At 44.6% G+C, this 23,583-nt stretch overlaps 1 protein-coding gene across 3 annotated transcripts; it reads right to left on the bottom strand.

Moving 5' to 3' along the window:
- Positions 1–6,708: 6,708 nt before the first annotated feature.
- NEU3 (neuraminidase 3) lies at positions 6,709–22,784 on the bottom strand. 3 transcript variants are annotated; one of them, XM_054576271.1, is made up of 4 exons: positions 22,721–22,780; positions 22,303–22,402; positions 18,153–18,364; positions 6,709–11,754 (listed from the first exon to the last, which is right to left on the bottom strand). In XM_054576271.1, the coding sequence occupies exons 2-4, from the start codon at positions 22,325–22,327 to the stop codon at positions 10,678–10,680; spliced, it is 1,314 nt and encodes a 437-aa protein (XP_054432246.1). In that variant the 5' UTR covers positions 22,328–22,402; positions 22,721–22,780; the 3' UTR covers positions 6,709–10,677. The 3 variants fall into 3 exon arrangements, with proteins under 3 accessions (XP_054432246.1, XP_054432248.1, XP_054432249.1); XM_054576273.1 differs by lacking the exon at positions 22,303–22,402 and having other exon boundaries at positions 22,721–22,784; XM_054576274.1 differs by lacking the exon at positions 22,721–22,780 and having other exon boundaries at positions 22,303–22,567.
- Positions 22,785–23,583: the final 799 nt, after the last annotated feature.

Genomic DNA, 23,583 nt, shown 5'->3' with positions numbered 1-23,583 from the left:
CCAGTTTTTCCTGGGTGCAGGCAGGCCTGTGAGGAGATCACAGCAGTTCCCATGCTCCACACAAAGAACACTCAGGAAAAGAAAACACACAAAGGAAAACTCAGCTGCCACCCTCTGAGCAGGGCCTTGGCAACAGAGGGGGCAGAGGGGAAAAACCACTGTGCCAAGAAAATCGTGCCCATGACCTCTGTTACCAGTGGTCAGCAAGGCCACCAGCCTCAAGTGCAGATAAGCAGATCCTGTGCTCACGCGGGCGCGCACGCAGGACTCTCTCCCCTGGAAAGCCATGGCCTTTCTCCGGCATCAGCTTCTCCTTAGGGGCAACAGAGTTAGTAAGAGACGCCTTGGGGCCATATGGAAAGACTGATAGAGATTGCTGCTCTGTCACCCACCTCAGGCACTGCTGTTTAAGCTTCCAGGTTGTCTGGAGCCAGCAGGGAGTTGGGGGGAGATTGCCACCTGGTGGTCAACGTTGGCAGTGCCACGGAACCACAGGCGAAACCCTGGTCTGGGAGCCCCCAGGCTCAGAGCCAGGCTTGACTTCACTTCAACGAACTTGGGCAAGTCACTGCCACTCTCTGAACCTCACTTTTCTCTTCTCAGATGTGGGACAATTATGCCGGCCTCGCAGAGCTATAGTGAGCATTAAACGAAATTGCACTGAGGTACCTGTCTTGGGCAGGTCCTCTGAGTTCCATCCAGCAGGACTGACGACAAGGATCAGCCCCAGGAGACAGAGGGGAGGGAGGCACTCACAGAGATCCCAGCTCCTCAGCTTTCTCTTACAGGCCCCATTAGGATTGTCGTTCTGTGTGTGAAAAACTGTTCTTAACCCACACCCCTGGACAGCTCCTGGGATTACAGAAGTTTGGGAAATTGAAATGCTGACTCGAGCGGGTCTCTGGACCACACAGCTCCAGCTTCAGTCCACCTCTAAGGTGCTGTGTGACCTCCAGCAAGGCACCAGGCCAATATCTAAGGCTCTCCATCCTCCTCTGTACAAAGCGGGTGATCACTCCTGTCCAGGAGGAACAGCGAGGAGTGATTAGGCGACCCTGACAAGGCACGGTGGGGCCCACGACCTCTGGCACCAGGCCCCTCCTCAGGGAGAGAGAAGACAAGCTCACCCGTCTCTGTCCCACTGCATCACACAAATTTACACACACACACTCTGAACCCTCATGTTATTGTGTCCATTTTATAGAAAACAAAGGCAAGCTAAAGGAGTTTAATAAATTACCCAATGTTTCACTCAGCTGGGCTTTTTGTTGTTTTGTTTTGTTTTTTAACTTAGGAAGGAAGGAAGGAAGGAGGGAAGTAAGGGAAGAAGGGCTAAAAATGAAAGAACTAGCATCTAATTAGGACTAAGATTCTTTACCTCTGTTCCAGGCTGTTGCTTGATTCTCAGGATAACCCTAATCTCCTATCATTTTTGCTCTATTCAATGAATTTCACGCTCCTAAATGTCATTTAAGTGTTATTCTTCCTACCTCTCAGTCTTCAATGGGACCCACAAGCCAGAGGTCCCATTGTCAAGTACAAAGACCTTTTTTGAGAGTGATCTAGAGTGCCCCACATTTAGATGCAAGGCAGACATATCCCAGGCCCATGTCAACCTTGCCATGTCAAACATGGGTCCTTGGCCCCATGACCTCCCAAAGAAGTCAGGCACAAGCTCCCCGAACAGAGCTTAGCCCCACCTCAAATGTCCAAACCCAGGCTTTCCCATGGTTTACCCTGTATTAATGAGAAGGAGGCACACCTTCGGGGCAGTGGCAGCCTTACACATGTATGGCTTGGGGAGCTCCATGTGGCTGGATTTCAGGCCCCCTGGCCCTTGGCCAGGCACTTTTGAATGGTAACCTAAAGCAGCAGCCCTCCCAAACACACCCCCTACCTGAGCTCCTGAATCTGGAACCTATTGCCCCTAGCGGTGGGACCAGCCTCAGCTCCCCAGCAAATATGAGTGTATTTGCAGCTGTGGATCCTTGCCAGGCCCCACTGGGCTCAGGAAGGTCTGATGAGGATCTGCCCCCCCTCCTGACTCTGCCCTCCATTTGTAACTCTGAAGCACTGGGATACTCATCGGCCTGGAAAGCAAAGGTGAATCCCTACCCCCAGGCCCCACCCCTACCCTCCTGAGAGTTACTTTGCTACAAGGGGGAATCTGCACTTGAGGGTTGGAAGGTAGATGGCACACCAGACTCTGACCTGGCTTCAAGACTCAACTTCCCCTCTAGGTCTCTTCTTGTTAATCCCTGCTGCCAACACACGATGGCCTTTAGGAGCCTCTCTCTTCACTGTCCAGGCTCCAGGTCACGTGTGCCCACCCAACCATCCCTCAATGCCAACAATATAGTGGGCACCAGGCTGCAGTGCTCAGATCAGGCCTTAGGAATGTTTTTGAGGAACAACACAGAACACGCTATGAACCTGGATTACTGGAAGGGCAAAGAAGGTGTCCTCAGCTCAAGCCTGGGTCCAGGGTTCACTTTAATTCAAGGTGCCAGGGATCATCCTTTGGGTCACTTAGATGCTGTGAAGTCTCAAACTTAAGAAGTGAGGTTGGGAAAAGCAGGAGTGTCCTATTGTGCCCAAGCCCCACCTTCGAGTTCCCAATTTTGGAGGCCCTCTACTTCTCCGAGTGATTGAAACTGGAATGGCCATCGATTAATTCATTCAACAAATACAGGGTGAGCCAAACTTGTTTGTAATGGGTACCATGTAGCCCCACCACTTTCTCTCCCTAAACCTCACATTCAACTGTCAAACCCATGGGCTTCAGCAACCTCTTGCTTGGCAACTGTCCGCACTTAGCTCACACTCTGTGCTGATGCTCACTCTCCCTTTTGCAGGTGTAAAAATCCCCTCTTCACAGAGCTGAGTCCCAAGGCCTCTTTGTCCACTGCCTGCGAGTCCATGGCTGAACCCAGGGGTCTTGCAAATGTGCCCTACAGACGGAAGAGCACTTTGTGCCCACAGGCCCAGGTCTGTGTCCAAGCTGTGGTGTCACCTTTAATCTCTATGAGATATGGCAAGAATATCAGTAGGAATGTCAGGCAACTACCATGCCTTGGGAAAGCTGAGTTTCTGACCTAGGAATATACAGCTGACTGACAGGTTAGAGGACCAAGTTAGACACCTATTTAGGAATGGGACACACAGTTCTAACCAAATAGGTTAGTTCTACGCAGACATTAGAAATCTATGTCCTACCTATCCAGTGGGCTGGCAAGAGCTTGAGTCTTCAGTGAGGCAATAGAGGGAGAAGTAGGTACTATGACATAGTGCTTCTCAGAGAGCAGTCCGTGGACCTGCACATCAGTGTTACCTGCAAGCCTGTTAGAAATGCAAATTCTCAGGCCACACCCCAGACCTAATGAAGTGGGTTCTGGGGGAGGGAAGCAGGAACCTATTTGTTTTAACCTCTCCAGGAGATGCATATGCCCACATAACCTTGAAAAGCCCTGCTAACACACTGTGCCCTTGTGATGGGCCGATGTGATTATTACAGGGAAAAATCATAGCAATTACGGCAGTTCCCATTTTTTAATTCTATTATGTGCTGGATACTTTTACACTTTTACCTAAGTTTAAATACATTATCTCATATAACCTTCACAACAGCTCCATGAGATACTTTTATTGCCCTAGTTTTTACAGATGAAAAAATTATAATTAAGATACTTGCCCAAGTTATTTGACCTTTCCAAGGCTCAATTTCCTTGTCTGTAGTTTGGAGACAATAATGTCTCTCTTCCCTGGTGGTTGTGAGGTGTGGAGACAATGTATGGAGGGCCATCCACACTGCGTGATGAGGTCAGACCCAGCCACTGGGTGCAGCTCCAGGAATGGGTCCAGAGTGGGGAAGGGCAGAGGCAGCATTGCTATCTCCAGCTCGCGGCTCACTCAGACACCTGCCCGGTGACTTCAGGCCCCAACCTTCTCGCTTAGCATTAAGTCAGCTTCACTTACTGTCACATTCTATGTTTACCCATCAAGGGAAACTGTGCTCTCATCTTTTATTCTATTCCTTGGTGATGACGACAAAATCTACATTTAGGATAACTCTGGGCTTCAAAAGGCAGATGCTCTGAAGGTTGAGGATACTGGAAAGTAATCTCCAGCTAGAGCTGGGCTTCCAAAAAAGAGAAACTATTTCTCTTGGGTGAAATAGAAAGGGAAGGTCTTTGGTTTGAGAGGCCACCCAATACAGCTGTGAGACATGTCACTACAGAGGTGATCACCAGTCTCTCACCAGCTGCTGAATGCCCACCATGTGCCAGGGACTTAAGAGGAACTAACTCTGCCTCACATCTATTTGCAAGGTATCACCCTGCAGTTCTGACTCTTAGTTGTCATATGACAAAAATCTTGGTTTGGAATCAGATCTAACTTGATCACTTACAGATGTGTGTCATTGGGAACATGTCGTGTAGGCATGTGGAGTCTCAACTTTCCTATCTCTAAAATAGTTTGTTGAATTAAATAAAAGTACATATAACTCAAAACACATAGTAGGTACTTTAAAGTGTTACTCCCCTTGCATTCTTCTTTCCTATACTGTGCCATGCATGACTTAATGGGGGCCACAGAGAACAGAGACGATTCTGACCAAGTCCCTTCCTACCTGGCGTTCAGATTTCCCTCTTTTGTACCCAGGCTGGGTCACTCCTCATAGTAAGGGAGCAAAAGGTCTGGGGCAAAGTTAGAGCCTGAGCAAAATCATAAGGGCTGCAGTTCGCTAAGGACATGGTGGAGGTGAGGCAAGGTGGCTGTCCTTGCCTAGAGGCATAGATTGGCGTGCCCTCCTCAGTGGGCCCTGCCTCCCTCCTCTCCTTCTCTATCCATCACCTTCATTTCCAGCATTCAGCTGTCAAATGTTGCCAGTGCAGATGGATAATAAATGGAGATCCATGGGTGAAAGGTAATTTAACTGCTGTTGACACTGCACTGCACTGTTTCCTAAACCCTTTTGAGGACTCACTAGCTCATCAGGTTAGTGCTGTGAGTGGCAGGGCAAGGACCACGCTCTTGCTATAGCTGAATAAATGGGTTCCAAGAGAGGGCGGTGACGGGTCAAACTCACCTATGACATCAGTGGCAAGCTCTAGGATAAGGATCCTGACTCTTCCAAGTCCATCCCTTTCTCTATTTTATCCCAATGTCTCTCCTGTTAATGTACCCTTTAGATAATACTGTTGAGCACATTTTAGTATACTAAAGTTCATTTCTCACAGCTGTAGTGCTGCTACACATTGTGACCGATAGATTATATTACTAATTAGTCAAATTTTCTGTGAAAAGGTGTATCTTTTGGTTTCAAGCTATATACATCCAACCCTAACCAGCTTAATAAAAAATTGAATGAAGGTTGGTGTTTACAGGTTCCCATAACAGGGAGGACCCAGCGGATATCCTAAGGACTGTTTCTGCCGGCTCCATTCTTTCAGGCTTCCATGCACACAGGCGTTCCCCGCAAGCCAAGGAAGAGCAGGTGGCTGTCTTTGGTTCCAGGCCCCAACCCCTCAATTTCATGCTCCAGCGGACAGAGAGCTTGTCTGAAATGGTGTTCTTTTTCCTTGGGATCTGCTATAACTAAATCCCTGGGAGGGTGCAGGGGAAAATCTGATAGTTACTAAAACTCTAAAGAGGTTGAAAAGTTAGAAGTCACAAAAAGTGCAATGATAATGAGGAACAGTTAAATCCACAGCATCGACTTTTTTGTACTCCATTTTGGTATAAGGGTGTGTTCTATTATCATTGGTTCTATCTACTATGTAGGGTGTTTGAACTATTGTTCAGAAAAAATCAGCTACACTAAATCTGTAACTGTATTTATGTTTAAAGCGGTTTAATTAATCAAATGTTATTGTTTAAATATTCAAGCACTAAAATTTATGTTGTAGTGTATATACCTCTCAAGCCCAGAGTCCCTTAGATGTTAAGCACTAACAAAACACTTGAAAATAAAATAGATCACTGGATTTTTTAAAGCAATTATATAATTATTGTAAAACTATTTTTAGAGGTAAATTAGTCCTCTAAACTTCGTTTATTCTTTCATCATTATGTGACTCCCAGTGGTACAACAAAAGATACGTCCATTTGAAACTTTTTCAATAGTCAACTTGTTTTTTTAAAAAAAGCAGACTGACCCACCGACAGGACTGGAGGAGCTATGCTGAAACACTTGGTGGAATCAACAGTGCCATAAGCATCCCAATAGAACAAAGAGGAGGTCAAGCAATCACCCCACTTCACTGAGGTAAATATTTGTGGGTCTCTTCAACTGCAACTTGCACAATCTCAAGGTATTTTTGAAAAAAAAAAAAACAAGATGTGCAGTGACAAGCCCTGGGGCTGGTGCAGGAAGGGGGATTCTGTGCATCCTGGTGCCTCCACTTAACAGCTAGTGTGTGATATGCAATCAAACCAGTCGTGGTCACTTCTGCCCCGCTTCCGTCAACAGGTAACTGCGTTCAAGTAACAATGTGTAAAAGTGCAAAGGATTATTATTAATAATGTTTTCTGAAAGTAAAAGTTCTATGGAAAGCAAGAAAATGCCTCAAATCTTAAAAAAAGTTGGGTACAAAGTAGATAGAAGTATTAGGATGATTATGATCTCAGTTTCCTTTACAACAAAACCAGTCGTCACCAAAATTACACTCTTTATTCATTTTCCTTGTTTCAAAGAGTCATGGCAGTTTTCAGTCTTTACAGTACAGAGAGCATTTGTGGCACCTGGTATCACAGAACCAAGCCACACACAGAACATGCTGAGGGTCAGCATCTCCCTCAGAGTCCTGGAGGAGAAGTAGTTACAGAAAACCCAATCAGACAGGGGAATACCAGTGAAATGAGAACCCCAAATCAAGGCTTCGCTTTGGGCTTGGGCTGTGATCCTGGGGATATCCAGGCAAGACCAGACTCAAGCCAGAGAAGAGCTCATCCCCAGGAAACCCTGTGACTGACGTGGAAGCACGCCAGCACAGAGAAGCCTCTGGGTGAGCGTGCGGCAGGTCCGGAGTGCCATGAACCCAGAGGGATGCCGCATGCTCCCCCCGAGAGGGAGCTCACCCTAGCCTCCTCATTAGCTCCAGAAGGCCATGGGTCTTTCATTCCTTTATTAAGTCAGCAGAGCTTTACTGTTGTCTATTTTGTGCCCGGCCCTGTGCTCGGTGAGGAGGACAAAGAGAGGACTCAGAGGCCTTATCTTCAGGGAATTCAAAGTATGATAGAAGCATTTATTTATGAAGTCATTATGATTCAAGGTGAAAAGCACACAGTGAGGAGTCCGATTGCACCCTCAAGCAGCCCAGCAACTGCTCAGCAGAGGCCTAGAGGGCACAGCACACAGGCAACAGCAACATAGGGCAGCCCACGGTAAGGACCAGAGAGGCTCCAACTGCGCACTGGGGCAGCGCAGGGGAGGGTGCCACGGCGTCTACTGAATAATGCAGTGGGGAAAATTCACAGCCTACTGAAGAACACTGAGCAATTTAATCTAGCCCAAGTAAGGACTGAATCCCACTCTCCCGAGGAGGAGGCTGTGCAGCCTCAGGGTGGTCTCTGTGGGTCCCTTGGGCTACCCAACAAGCAGGCTGCAAGGCCTCTTACCTATGGCTCTAGTTATATTATACCCTGTGGTGACCAGGGAAAACAGCTCCAAGTAACAAGGGCCAAATAACAAAGCCCTGAGGTAAATATTAGGAGCCTAGGAGTTAGGGAGCACGAGCAAGACCAGCAGGGTGAATGGATGGGAGGCTGGTCTGGGTGCATACCAGCGGCAGGAGGCCACTACCTGTGCTTTCTTGCACTTCCAGCGGTGGGCCACCTGTGTTAGATGGACCCACGAAAGGTCCAAGGACAGGGTGGGGCATCTGGGAGCAAAGGACCACAGCCTTTATAGACCTTTCTTTATGCCTCTAGAATATAGGCCTTCAGTCTACTTTCTTTTCTTCACAGCTGCTATCATCTGCCCTATCTTTTCCATTCTACCAACCTGGCAGTGGCTGCAATAGGCTTAGTTAGGATACCAGTACCATGGTATAGGTTCTAGGGCCCTGATGATCTTGAGTAATTGGCACATAGAGTTGGATGTTTTTGTTGGTCGCCTGGAGCATGGACAAACTGAGCCAGCTTAAAGTTACAGGGTTGGGTAGGAACTTATCTGCAGCCTAACCTGCTGCTCTGTGCAGGCCTCTTTCTGTTCCCACATGGTTTGGGGAATCGCTCCAGCCTGTTACCGATTCTTCTTCACAGCAACCACCACCTACGCCACGTGTCCGGCCTAGGCCTCATCTGTACTACTTTCTCTCTCTTCCTAAAGGTGCCAGGACTTCTATCTGCTGTTCTTTTTCTTCACAGCTGCCATCACCCACCCTGTCCCTCTCTCTAGTCCTCATTCTGGATTATGCCTGTCCCCCTCTTTTCTTGCTAATTCTGAAATGTGCACATATTTGCCTACTTGCCTATTAAAGGAATTTATTGCCTATTCAGGGAGTTTCTCACTAAGAGAAGCAAACATGAGGCAAAAGGGAAGGAGAATGAAGAGGGCAATTTAGGGATGGTTGAGGCATCTTACGAGTATCACACTAAACATCTGTGGCCAACACTGGCATACAACTGAAGTCCCTTCCTTGACGCCCTTCTTGGATGGTCCCAAAGATATTACCATTCTCTCCACCCTTTAGCCCTGACTGCAGAGCTTAGCCATCCATCCTCCCTATTCCTATCTGTTTGGAGTATAGTGCTCAGGTACGCTTTGCTGAACAAGAAGTTTCTAATACTAGGAGGGGGATGTGCTTTTAATCCTCTCCCCTGCACCAAACCCCTACCTCCCTCCACCTGCCAACTTGACAGAGGTCTTCTTTGACAGCAGGCTTCATATCAAGAAGTAGAGATAAGTAATCATTATTTCACTCAACAACCAAAGGTCCCACATGCCATGCTAAAGGTAAATACCCTTTAACAGGCAATGAGGAGCCACAAATTATTTTCATCCAAGGGACAGCAACAGAAAGCACCTTACATTATGTGCAGGCACCCAAGAAATATTTACATAAATGTATAAATGAGTGAATGAATGATTGCAGCTGACTTCTGGGAAGATGATGGCAAACATATGAGGCTACACTAAGACATGGGCTTTAACCATATGCTGAAGTAAGTGAAGCTGATCTCCACTTCCCTCCTGTAGGACTCTTCCCCCATCTGGCAGGTGCATCCTAGGCTACCTTCTACCACTAAGACTTGCTCTCCGGGGTCATTGCCTAGCACCACATATACAGGGTGGGGCAGAAGCAAGTTTATTATTGCATTGTTTTCCATAGGAACTGTGGATCTACTTTTCCTCCATCCTTTATTTAGCTGATATGCCAGTTTAAGGGGGACAAAAAAGAAATCTCTCATGATAGAACCTCTCTCACAATAACAAGCTAAGGGGGAAGCAATCTAAAGTAAGAGCAACCGCTCTGGTATTATCCAAGAGACCCACTACTGGCAAAGTTAAGCCCTAAAACTACTAGACAAATGTCATCCCCACTTTACAAATAGTGATTTCAGTAGGTCCAAACAAACAGACCAGATTCAGTGGCTTGGGGGTGTCCAGAGACCTTTCTAACTTTGAAGACTTTCTCCACTGGCAAATGAAGTGGCTGGGCCAAGACAACATTCTCAGAAAAACAAACTTAGGAGAAACCCAGCAGCCTGGATGAGCGCTTGGGGCAGATGACTCCAGGCACAATAAAGGTTCAGCAAGGACAATGAGCTACCATCACACCAAGTTACAGCCCAACATCTACAGATTGTTCTACCTGCCGCATTTTTTTCTTTTTAATTTTCTCCTTCTAGCCTCATAAACTATGAGCTCCCTGAGAGCAGAGACTGTGGAAAGATTTGGCCAATGCTTTAAAGCCTTAAGCCATGTCTTTTTCCCATAAGGAACCATCCTAATAAATGAACTTCAGGTTCATCTTTCATAGGAGTAAAGCCATCATTTTGTGCCTAGGAAATAAGGCTTTCTGGATGAGGAAGTGCAGGTTGAGCAAAGCTGCAAAGCTGAAGAAGGTAGGTGACCTCATGATTCTATTGTTTTGCCCAGTTCCTCTAGGATAACCCATAGAGCTCTGAGCGTGATTAGAAGGGTGTGGATGTTTCTATTAAAAACTGAACAATCCAAATCCTTCTTTATGACACGACACCTTCTTATAACTTCACAGTTGGATGAATGGTAAGTCATTTGAAAAGATGGGTCCTCTGATTTCTATTTTGAGATCAGAGTCCTATCTGCAGCCAGGACATACTGGTCATGGAGCAAGCAGGCACTCTGCCTTCCCTTGGGACAGGAAGGAGAGAAATCACATAATGAATGACCTCATTTTACAGATGAAGACCTGAGGCCCAGAGAGTTCAAGTCCCAGAGCTAGCGGTGGCAGGCCCAGGATCATATCAAGGTCTCCTAATTTACATTATTCAGGGCTATTTCTACTGCAGTAGCTATGGCAAAATTTTTTCATTCTCCTCTTTGGAGAGGTGAAAAAAGGTAGGGAACAGAATATTAGGTTTTGGGATTCCCTGTAGGTTCAGTAACGTCTGTTATCCTGGCCTCCATTTTCCTGGCTGTGGTTGCCTTCTGATGGTTTCCCTTCTATGGAAAGTTGGATCCTAAGCCAGTTAGTTTTGAACTGGTTCCATGTTCCTACCAGGGCTGGTGCAGTCACCTTGCACATGACTTAGAATCTCTTCGTCTGTGAACAGGCGGAAGGCAATCTGCTCACATTCTCGCTTGGTCCCACACTCAAACAAACACCCAAACAAGCCATCCTCCAGCGCAGCCAAATCAGAGTAGCCGCAGGGCCCGCAGTGCAAGATCCATGGCGAGGACCAGCAGGCCGCCTCCAAGGGGGTCTGGTTGAGGTAGATGCCTAGGTTAACCCTCCGTTTCTTACTGGTTGGGTGTGAGTACAAGAGCCATGATTCTGACAGTGTTCCAGTTTCCTGTTGTAGCCTCAAAGAGCTGTCCAGCAGAGGGGTCTGCTGAACGATAGGGGCATCTTTGCCAGTACGGTCCTGGCACCCACGTGGGATCCTCAGGGCCTGGAAACTCACCACACTACCTTGGCAGCCATGCGGGGGCTCACAGAGCTGCTGGCTCAGGGCCGGCCTCTGAAAGCATTCGCCGTGGTCAGTGCTGAGAGCCTCTGCTCGGCACCTGTTTGGCGTCCGGGCACTGCAATACAGCACAGGGTGGCCGGCCTTCCCAGTCACCTCTGCCACTTCACACTCTACTGTCACCATGGGCTTAATGAACCTGCCATGGTGCCATGTGGCCCCTAGGTCATCACTGTAGATCATCAGGGAATGAGGCCTGGCTTTACATGGTAACGGGAAGCAAAAGAACCAGTAAGGGATGTGGTAGGCATATGCAGGGATGACCAGCCTCCCCGACTGCAGCTGGATGCCATGGCCCGGGCCCACAGCAAATGTGGCCCAATGCTTCACTTCTGAGCCAATGACCTCCTCAGTCAGGTCCCTCACATCGCTCCATGAATAGCCAGAATCCTGACTGCAGATGAAGCAGAGGCGAGCAGCATTCCTGCCTGACACGATCTGTTGACGCTCAGTGACATGGCCCTGCACACAAATGAAGAACAGATACACACAGCCACTCTTCTGCTCCCACACAGGACAGGGGTTCATGGTCCGATGCCCAGGCAACATGGCTTCCATCAGTGGCGTTAGTGGTCCCCACTAGACAAGAGTAAGGGAGAGAGGAAGGAGTGAGAGACTAATGGGAAGACTTAAGACTCATTAAAAGCATTAGAACTTTTCAGAGAAGAGGAATAAATGGTATTGAAATCTATAAAATTGGGAAGGCCCAAGTAGTCACTGAATTCTCCTGCTGCCCCCTCTATCTAAAATATTCTTCCTCACTTTTTCTAGATGCCCAATTCATCCCAAAACATCCAACTCAAAAGTCACCTCCTTTATGAAGCCTTCTATGGCACTCTCTGTCCTCCTCTACCAAAGGCTTCCTCTTTGTACACAGAGGGGATTTCTAGCAATTATTACATAACATCATATTTTTTATGTGAGTGGCTCCCTCCCTAAACTATGAATCTTTTGAGGGTAGAAACCAAATTATTCTAATTTTGTATCTCCAGTGTTCAGCACATGAGAGAAGCTACATAAATATTTTTTAAAAGAAAGGAAGGTCCCCTCCAAAAAAAAAAAAAATAGGAAGGAAAGAAAGAAACAAAACGGAATTAACACAAAGCAAGGAAGACAAACATGGACATTTTAGGCATATAAAGGGAAATTTAAGACAGAGATTTTTTTTTTTCTTTCCTTCCTCTACTACCCTGAGGAGGCAATGCATAAGTGTCATTAAAAATTCAAGCATGGAGTCAGAGATACCTAATTCAAACCCTGCTTTCATCACTTACTGTGTGACCTTAGACAAGTTATTTAATCTTCTGTTACTTCAGTTTCTTCATCAGTTAAATGGAGGATGTAATAACATGCTCAGAAAGGAGTTGTTGTAAGGATAAAATGAGATAGTGCCTAATCAGACATATCACAAACAGAGGCCTAATCTCATTAATATATTTTAAAATTGGGGGGGGGGGGGGGGGGGGCAGGGGAAAGTGGTGGTAGGAAGGTGGAGACAAATGTATTTGAACAATAAAAAAAAAAAGAAACAATATTAGTCTAGTATTTCAAGTCTCTTTTCCTCTCAAAGTATCTCTATAATTTTAAAAGAGGTAACTGAGAAGCTGAGCAATTCCTGAGAAACATATGGGGCTAGGAGGACAAAAAACATAGAAGCCTTGGTAAACTCCCTTGCTTTGCGTTGGAAACCTAAAGGGCTAAATCCCAGGAGTAAGAGAGAAACTGAAGTAGACCTACCCTCACAACCACCACGCTAGAAAACTGTCTGGCATTACCTACCGAAATAGGACATCAACATATCCTACAATCTAGTTAATTCCATTTCTAGATATAAACCCAACAAAAATACATGTGCCTAGTACTGAAAAACACATAGAATATTTAGCGCAGCATTATCTATACATATAATAGCTAACCCAAATATGCAACAACAGAATAGATCAATTAATTGCTGTACAGTCATATAACAGGATACTTTGAAACAATGAAAATGAACAAATCACAGCTGTACACCTAATTTGGAGAAACCTCAAGAATATAATGTTGAACAAAGGAAGACAAACAGAGTATATGAATGTCTAACCATTATGCTGCATGCCTGAAACTAATACAAAATGATATTGAATGTAAATTGTAACTAAAAAAATACACAGATTAAAAACAAACAAAACTAAACTCAAGAGCTATAAATCAGAATAGTAATTACCTCTGGGAAGGAGAGGGGAGACATATGAGAAGCTTCTAAGTTGCTGGTAATATTCTATTTTTGAGTTGAGTGGTGAATTCACAAGTGTTGTCTCTGTCAATTCAGAGCTGACATTTATGTTTTGTGCATTTGGCACTTACGTTTTCTGTATATGTGTTATCACTTCATATTAAAATGCTTTAAAAGGCAGAATTAAGGATATGTACTTGTATTTCTTTCTGTGTGAAGAAGCACTAGAAGAATACATAAGCAGCAACTGACTGCCGACAGGAGGTTCAAGACTGGGAATGGGATGCATACCCTTTTATACTGTTTTTATTTTTCAGCCATATAAATGTATTGACTAGCCAGAACAAAAAAAGTTTTAGAGTTTTAATTCCTATAGGAATGGGCAAAAACTATTATTAAGAAAAGCTCAGACCAAGGGGTCTCAAAATCATAAGGACTTAGAGCTAACTCCCATCTTACAGAATATTTTCTTCTAAGTTTTCTGCTTAAAGACTAGTCCCTCCTTGAACTAGTTTAAGGACAGGGAACTCACTATCTCTAGAGCAGCCCATTCTATGGCAGAGTCCCCTGTGTTCTGTAAACACTTCAAACATGTGCCAAAATCAGCATAATTATTGGACAGCAGCCCGCCTTTCTCTACAGAGCTCTCCCAGATTGCTAACAAATTGAAGACTGTTTTCTAAATCCTCCCAAATGGCACTGTTACTCTCTGGAAACTCTCATTGCATAGGAAGTGCACATCGCAGTCTGACTGCATTTTAAACCCATGGAGGCAGGACCTCAGTTCTCAGTAACTCAGGGAATCAAGGTCCAGAAGGCCACCAGTGGGAGGGACAGCCAGGCCTGCCTTGAGGAGAGGAAAAGCACCCACAGAGCAGACTCCAGGGCCTCACAGATACCATCAGAGAGAGGAGATAAAGTACTGTGGACATCAGAGAAGGAAAGGACCATTTCTAGATGTAGAGAAGCCAGGGAGAAACCTTTGATTCTGCTCACCTTCAACCCACTCACTTTGAGAATCAGTATAAATGCAGTGGCCCACACAGTAGCTTCTCTGATACTCAAATGCATTTGAACTCCTTCTTCTAAGGAAATACCCCACGCTGACAGGACGAACCTACCTTGTGACACTTCACGGATTCTGTATGGATTTGGAAAGTTACATCTGTGCACAGCTCTACTTTCTCTCTGCAATTCAGTTGTGCAAATTCTTTGCAAAGAGACGCCAGAATCTGTCATCTTTTGTTTTGCCTCCCTCTAGACATCCCCCCTAATTTAATGGCTGGAACACAGTAAGTGCTCAATAAATGTCTATTGAAGAAAGGAGGAAAGTAAAGAGAAAGGAAGAAGGGACACAGGGATGGAAGCGAGAGGAGAGAAGAAAGAAGGGAAAGAGGGAGGGAAGAATGAAAGGGGGGAGTGAACAGAAGGATTACAGAAAGGCTCTCAGGTAGAAACAATATAAACAATGTCCAGAGGCTCCTCTTCCTCCCAAGTGCCAAGAATAGGCCTAGAGAGCAGATTTAATTTCCTACTGTCGCTCTAGGGATAGAGCCCTTGTCTCCTCAGCACCCTGTGTTGAAACCAATACTTTATGGATAGCAGTGAAAATGTGCTTCCCATGAGAAATAACTCATCTGCTGCAAACTCATTTGGTTGATTAAGATTGCTCAGATTAAGAACCTTGAGCAAAATCCAATAAGATAAGGGTAAGAAATCCATCAGCACTGCTACTCCCTTTAGGAATACGAGGGGGAAAAAATTACTGGACAGGCTAGTCAGGGAAGCCAGATGCTCAGCCATCCTTAGCAACTGAAAGGAGAGTATGACTTAGGCCTGATATGTCTAACATAAAGTTTACATGAAGCTCTAAGAAACAGTAAACTAAAGATGAAAGCATTAGAATCCAAATAATCGCAACCAGTTGCAGTAATGAAATATAAACAAGCTGAGGATTGACAGAGATTAAAAAAAAAAATGTCTTGAGCTTAAAAATCTGGATGGAGACACATGATTAAAGAGCAACAAAAATAGCCCTGGCCAATGTGTCTCACTTGGTTGGGTAGTGTCCTGCAAGCCATAAGGTCAGGGCACATGCCTGGGTTTCAGGTTCAGTTCCCATCTGGGGTGCATGCAAGTGGCAACTGATCGATGTTTCTCTCTCATATCAATGTCTCTCTCCCTTTCCTTTTCCCTGCCTTCCCCTCTCTCTAGAACCAATAAATGGAAAAAGAAAAAAAAAGAATAACAAATGTAATAGCCAACAAGTTTATTAAAAAATTCTCAATACTGTTAATAATTATGGAAGTTTTTGATATCACGTCTTACCCATGAGGATGACTTCTATCAAAAAACACAAAATAAGTGTTGGCAAGGATAGAAATAAAAACCTTTGTACAATGTTCTTGGGATAATAAAATAGTACACTCACTGTGGAAAACAGCATGAGAGCTCCTCAAGAAATTAAAAATAGAATCACCATATGACCCAGCAATTCTACTTCTAGGTATATATCCAAAAAATTGAAAGCAATGTCTCAAAGAGATATTTTCACACCATGTTCACAGAGCGTTATTCTCAAGAACCAAAAGGTACAACCCAAGTCTCCATCAAGAATGGATAACCAACATGGATAAACCAATATATGGAAAAGCATACAGTGGAATATTCGGCCTTTAAAATGAAGGAAATCCTGCCATACACTACAACATGAACCTTGAGGATATTATTCTAAATCAGCATTCAACCTTTTTCATCTCATGGCACACATAAACTAATTACTAAAATTTTGCGGCACACCAAGAAATATATTTTTTGCCGATCCAAGAAAATTGGTATAATTTTGATTCATTCGCACTGGACAGCTATTTGTGTTTGTGTTGTGTTGTCTGTTGTCATTTTTTTTATTTGAGAATCTAACGGAAAAGAGGTCAGTGTCCCTTACCAGTCAGGTATTGCATGTTTTAAAATTTCGTGTGTCAAACCAGTTGAAAACTGCTGTTCCAAATGAAATAAGCCAATCACAAAAAGACAAATGCTGCATGATTCTGCTGATACGAGACACCGAAAGTAATGACACTCAGGTAGAAACAACATAAACAATGCCCAGAGGCTCCTCTCCCTCCCAAGTGCCAAGAAGAGGCCTAGAGAGCAGATTTAATTTCCTACTGTCGCTCTAGGGATAGAGCCTTCGTCATAGAGACAAAGTAGAATAGTGATTACTAGAGACAGAAGAAGGGGAAAATGAGGGGTCATTCAATGTGTACAGAACTGCAGTCATGTACAGTAACAAATTTTAAAAAGAACTGTTGCACAATAATGTGCATATAGTTAACAATACCATAAGGTACACTTAAGACAATTAAGATGGAAAATTTTATTAGGTGTATTTTACCACAAAAGTTTTTTTTTTTAAAAAAAGAACAACAAATGTGAAAAAAACTTGGGAGATTTTAGCTATTGACTTAATAGTCTACAGTGTTATGCAGGATCAAAAAAGTGAATGTTACTTTCCTTTAGGATGCATGAGAAGGATACAAGGTGGGATAGGCGCCTCACTGCTGGGGTGGCTCTATCCTTGGGGTCCAAGTTCAATTCTGAGTATCATTCTTTGAAAAAGGACACTGACATCCCAGACCAGATCCCAAAGGGAGTAATGTATTCAAGGGCCCAGAAACCAAATCCAGGCTGTAGCTAAGGAAGACACTAAAAGAACTGAAGTTGTCGAACCAAAAATAGAGGACTCAGAGAGCATGAATGATAATTTCACGTAGACGAAAGAGTTCTCTCAGAAGAAGGGACTTTATTATGTACAGACTCATTATCCCAGAGGACAGAACAAGACCAACAGGTAATTGTAGAGTATAGATCATCTCGTCCCTCCAAAAAAAGTTAACAGGTGCCACAGGATTAAGTTCCTCATCTGAGGAGTTGTGTAAGGAGACCCTTTATAGAAGGTGACTAATGTTGAGTTCCTACTGGGTATTGTAATTGCTACTATTACATTTTGCGGATGATGAAACAGAAAAGAGGCAAGTATCCAAGGCTATACAGCCAATAAATGTTTAGGGCTTGCCTGACTTCAAAGCCGGGCTCTTAACCCCTGAGCTATTAGTAGCTACCAATGGAGTACAGAAAATTTCTATACTGGGAAAGAAGTTGGACTGATGATTCTTCTAATTTCAAGATTCTACAATTAGTAAATCAGAGATAAAAGTGAATAAAGCACGAGGCAGGAAGAAGAGCAGTAGCAGAAGAATGACTGTTGTCATCCTACAACCCATCACCTGCTAGTTGTGGTTTTGAACAAGTTGCCTGCCTCTCGGAGCGCCAGGATCCCTCATCAGCAAACCTGGGCTAACACTGTTTACTTTCCTGGGTGACTTATGAAGATACAAAAGAATGTAAATGAAAAGGACACATGAACCACATGTTCTGGAGGCTTCTGGAGTCAGACATCAAGTGTGAAGCCTGCTTCTACTCCTTTATTATAGCTGTGTGACCGTGAGCAAGTAGCAAGCTCTCTGAGCCTCAGTTTTCTCATCTGTAAAATTCCTATGTCCCACAGAGCCTGAGATCAATATGTCCCTGGCACACAGCCAGTACTCAGTAAGTGAAAGGCAATGGTTTTATTGTTTTTTCCACCTCAGCTCCCACATAGGGCTTTTCCTGCACTGATGGGAAAAGGCACAGACTCTTGAGTGCTCTGAGAAAATGTGGAGAGAAACTGAGGCCCAGGCCCAGATCTAGGATGAGGAGTCACCTGTACTGAGTGCCCGGTCCTCAACCCTCGCCTCAGCACCAGGTGGAGAGCATCCTCATCCCTGCTCGTAGAGCGCTTCTCTGCAAAGGCCAGGAACGTGTGGGTGGGGGGTACGTAGAGCAGGGCTGGGATCCGGTAGGTGATCCCTCTCTTGTCTTCCTGCTGGAACAGAGGGGTGTTGAAGGAGCAGGACGTCACTTCTTCCATGACCTCTGCAAGGATAGGAGGCAGCCAAATGTGTATCCATATCCAAATGCTGGCTAGTATACAAGTTCTGGTCTATCACTCCATTTCTGGAGATCACTGAGAGGCAGAAATGTACTCAAATACTTACCTTTTTTTAATACAAAAATAACATCATGGCCTCAACAACCAAAGCCAGCAATATGCACTTTTGTTTAACAAACCTATCCTCCAGGCTGTGGGAATCCTCTGCAGCCTGTGTCAAGTGGGTTTCTCCGGAGATTCTGCATATGCTCCTGCCAATCATCCAGTGGTATTACCAACCCGGATGGCTTCTAATGTCAATTTCTTGGCTTGGAGTTTTTAGGCCATTCAGGTAACATAAATATAAACCCAAATCGGTATGAAGGAATTCCTGTGTTTAAGAATTCCCTGGGGAAACTTTTCCCCTCTACTGGAGCCTAGGATAAAAGGCAATCTTCTTTGTCACCTCTGTGTCAGTAGCAAGATTTTTTTTCCTACTCCACCTCACCAGAAAGTGTAGGTTTTCAAGGGACTTCATGCAGGGATCTCAGGTCCAACCAGAGTCTCTGGCCCATGCTGGCCCATAGTTTCATGCACTGCAACAGCAGGTCTGTTAAAGCCCAAGCTTCTACATAAGTAAGGCCAGCAAATCTCCAGGGCAGCTGACGTCAGGTTAAGGGGCTAACTGTAACTATCTGGTTTTCAGTTTACTCTTGGTTTTTAGGCCCCTGAGAAGTTCTCTTACTTCCTTGCAATTTCAGCTTAAAGGACTTTTGTTATATTTTATCTTCCATTTCACAGGTTAGATAGCTAGCCATATCCTGAAAATGGAAGTCTCTGGATACACTTCTCAAAGAAAATCAGGTGTTCTGCCGAAATCAGAGGCCCAAAAAGGGAATCAAGCCAGCCAGCCAGAACCAGGCTTAACATTTTTTTTTTTTTAATCTCTCTCACCTGTCATCCAATCCCTGTCTTACAAATCATTTGTAAAAATTACCAGGCTGTAAGAATGAGGCCCATAAGATCATATTCCTTTATTTAATCAGTATTTCTAGGTGCCTTCCAAGTCAGGCCATAAGGTAGGTGCTAAGGAGACAGAAATCAGAGGTCCCTTCCCTGAAGAAACCCACAACCTAGTGAGGGAAACAGACCTAAACATGAACAATTACAACATCATGTAATAAGTGTTACGTTAGAGGTAAACCATGAGAGCATGTAGAAAAATAGAAAAAGGCAGCTGTCGAGATGAAGGCAGAAGAGGATTTCTGGAGAGGTAACAACTAAACCAAGGGCACTCCTGTCTCATATATTCATATTCTGTGTCTGCAATATTCTTTCAGGTAGCCACACACCTCATTTCCTCACCTCCTTCTACTCTGTTCCATGTTACGCGAGTCAGCAAGGCCTTCCCTGTTAACTCCCCTGAGTTCCAAATCTCCTTTCTCTGCTCTTTTCTCCATGCCACTTACCCATCTGTTAATACTTGTTTAATATATACTACAAACTAGATGCTTCATAAGGGGCAGAGATATGTCTGTTTTATTCTGTTACACCTCTATACCTATAACCATGTCTGGTAATTGATAGACACTTGACTAATATTTGATGAATAGGTGAGCTGGATCTTAAAGGATGAACAGTGGGTAAGCCAACTGAAGGGTAAAAAAGGAGAAGGGCAGAGAGAGAGGATGTGAAAAGCCTATAGGTGACAGAAAATACCATGAGCTGTGGGGATCCTCAGTAGTCCAGTATGACTGTCCCAGTCAAAAGCTGTGAGAAGAGATGGGACTAAAAGGAGTCAGCAGAGTTCAGATCCGGGGAGGCTTTGATACCTTATTAAGGTGCTTATCCCACAGACAGGGAGCCACTCGAGAGTCTTTGGCAGAGGAATGGCATGATCGAGTATGCATTTTAGACCAATCTCTCAGGTAGCCTTGTGGGCAATGAACTGAAGGGGAACGTTACACTGCTTGTGGCTGTCTCCTCCTAGTGCCAATCAAGACAAACTTTCATCAGTGGCATATGAGTATCATTTAGTCACTATTTCTAACTTAAAGAGAACCATGACTCACTATCATGAGGGGTATAGGGAAGTGGTCTCCGGAGTCCAGAAGAAAAGCCCCCCCTCAATGCAGTTCTGGGCTCTCAGTCACAGAATTGAAAGGCATGGGTGAATTGCCTGCTTCACACAATCCTAGAACATCTCTCCCCCCAGTTCGGGCTCTCCTGTCGGGGAGGATATGACTTTCTTTTAAATAAAAATCAGTCCCTGAGCCAAGCTGGTATAAAGATTAGGAACATAGGATTTGAACCAGGCCGGCACGACATGACTTTGGGCATGTTAATTTAACTTCTCTATGTGGTTGAAAGAATTAAGTTAAAAAGTTGAAGTGAGTATTACAGAGCCCATGACATAGTATGAGCTCAATATGTGACAGTTATTATTGTTAGACTGTCAATCCCTGCATATTCTAGTTTTAGTGCTTGAAACCTATGGGTGATCATGATGATTATAACAGCAACCACAATTACAATTTACCTTCTTAAAAGCATTTAAATCCCTCCGCACCTCTGGGAGAGATTATATTTTCAACTCTTATAAGCTAACACATCAATTATGAGTTAATACCAACACTATTAATCATTAGTCAACAAATGATTATTAGTTAACATTGAAAAAAGAAGAATAAAGCAAAGGATAAGCATAAAGTGGGGAGAAAGGACTAGGAGAAAGGAAAGGGAGAGGAAGCAGAGAGAGCACCAAAGAACATATATGGGACCGGACTGGTGCCCTGTCACTTTGTGACTTTGTGCTAGTCACTTAATCTCTCTAGGTCTTGGATTCTTTGCTTGTAAAATGTGGATAAGAATAACATCTACCTAAGATGATCAATATGAAGAACTACTGTAAAGTGCATCATAAGCTTTAAAGCACCATAAATAAAAGTCTTTATTATAAATTTTGATGTCTTCACAATTTCACTTATGGCTTTGCTATCACTCCAACAATTAGAGTCATTATCATTAGTTTTCATTATGATTATACTGATCATGTTGATGACAGCACTGACATAGATGGTGACTCTGATTGATACCCAAACTATTTCATACACACCATATGCTGGGAACTAGGGATAGAGAAGAATCAGATACAGTTCTGCTTTAGAATTGTTCATTTGAGCACAGAACTCGTATTAATAATTGCTGCTCCATGTAATCACCTTTCAGTCAAGTCCTCCCTGCTCTCTTACTAGGAGGATAAGCATATCGATAGCATGGACTTTGAAGTGTGATTTGGCTTTTATTCTTACTTGCAAATTGCTTTATTTCTGAGACCATATCCTTATAATGGAGATAATACCACCTATTTCTCAGGGTGTAAGAACAATGTAACTCCATAGATTCCCAGTGAACCCCAGAAGGAGACCTCCCAATCTCATTTACTCACTCCTAAACAACGAATATTTAAGAAGCACCCATCACATTATCAGGCTTTTGGAGGTCCTATAGACCGAGCCCTGCTCGTGGTACCACCTTTGGGAAAACTGAGGCCCATGGAGAGGAATAAACTTACGTGAGGCCACTCATTGAATTGGTAGCAAAACCTGGATCAAGACCGAGGTCTCCTTTTAAGTTCCAGCTCACGGGTCTCTGCGGCCCACAGACCCCTCTCTAGTAAAAAAGGGTTTTCCCAATCTCTGTTCCCTTTCATCTCTAAAATGATAATTCTCGGGTTTAAATTTGGCTTCTGTGGAAGGAAAACAAAAATAGAACTAGCCAAGAATATTATTCCAGGTGTCTGAAACGCTAACTGACTGGGGTGGCTCTGACTCAAGATTCTTTCAAGGCTGTACTTCCTAAGCCCAGATGGTGCTGCCAAACTTTCCCACAGTCTCACTGCCCCACTTTTCGCAGGGCTCTCCAGTCTCCCAGACCTGCTCACCTGCACAGGACCCCGGTTCCTCCATCTCTCTCCAGGTAGAGCTTGGCTCGCAGGCAGGCTCTCAGGTCTCGGGCACCAACACCCGGGAGAATGACCAAGGCTGAGGAGACGGAAGCAGGAGAAAGAGACTGCGGACACGAAAGCCGACCACCAAAAGCGAAGAAAGCGGGAGACAGAGACATCGAGAGGCAGTGAGGCAGACAGATCTGGGAAACGGAGACCAGCAGAAGAGGAAGCAGAGACGGGGACACGTTGAGGCCACAGCCCGCTGGCGATTGGGACTTACGGCTGGCGCCCCGCCCCTTCGGACCAGCGCAGCAGAGGCTGCCTTTTAGCAGATGAGGCGAGGGACCTGCCCCTTACTCTCCAACCACCACCCCCTCCGCCTGCCCAATTTCTTTTCAGAGTTTAGGCCTACCATAACTCCCAACAGCGGTGCAGGTCCTTGGCTCCGCCCCCTAGCCGTCCATTTTCTCTCCCTCCACCCTCCCCTCAGCCCCGTATTCCCACTCTCTATTGGTTGCCAGTCTGTAGGTAGGTTTCACCTCATAAAACTTCCCTAGACAGCGTGAGAGTCAAGCAAAGGTTCCGGACCTCAGAGGGGACTCCACAAAAAGGAAGAGAGCGCCAGAGAATTGGGCCACCCCTACTCAAAAATAGAGATAGATAGATGATAGATTAGATAGACAGATAGATAGATATAGATAGGTAGTAATAGTTATATTACTTTTGTGTGCATGTGTATATATTGCAGAAAATAATATTGTTATAACTCACTGAATCAAATAAAAACTATGAGACCAGATTTATATGAGTAATTGAATAAATAAGTGGGGGAGAAGGACAGCTCTTCCTATAGAATTCCAATTCATAAGTGTAGACTTACGCGCAGGCTGTTTGAACACAATACGGTTTATGCTGAACGCGTTTTCCTTCTGGGAGTCTGGAAATTTGGTACATGCTAGGAAGAGGGTGCCTGCATGACCAGCTCCCAGTAAAAACTATAGGTCCTGAGTCTCTAAAGGGTTCGCTAGGCAGAAACATGGCACACATGCTGCATTTTCATTGCTGGGGGCAAGTGTGCTTAGTGTGTTCCCCCATGAGAATAAGAGCATAAGGAAGCCAACACATGGATGTCTCCATACTTCGCCTGTGTCTTTTCCTTTTATGACCCGATGTGTGTCCTTACTACATTGGTGTCATAAACCTTAGCACTGAGCAGGGCTATATGCTGAGTCCTGCGACACTTTCTAGTGAATCTCTGAACCCAGGGGTGGTCTT

Source organism: Pteronotus mesoamericanus, unplaced genomic scaffold (assembly GCF_021234165.1).
Source record: "Pteronotus mesoamericanus isolate MK-2021 breed Mesoamerican mustached bat unplaced genomic scaffold, CSHL_Meso_final contig_33, whole genome shotgun sequence".
In the NCBI taxonomy this organism is placed as follows: domain Eukaryota; kingdom Metazoa; phylum Chordata; class Mammalia; order Chiroptera; family Mormoopidae; genus Pteronotus; species Pteronotus mesoamericanus.
This window is presented reverse-complemented; position numbering and strand designations above follow the sequence as displayed.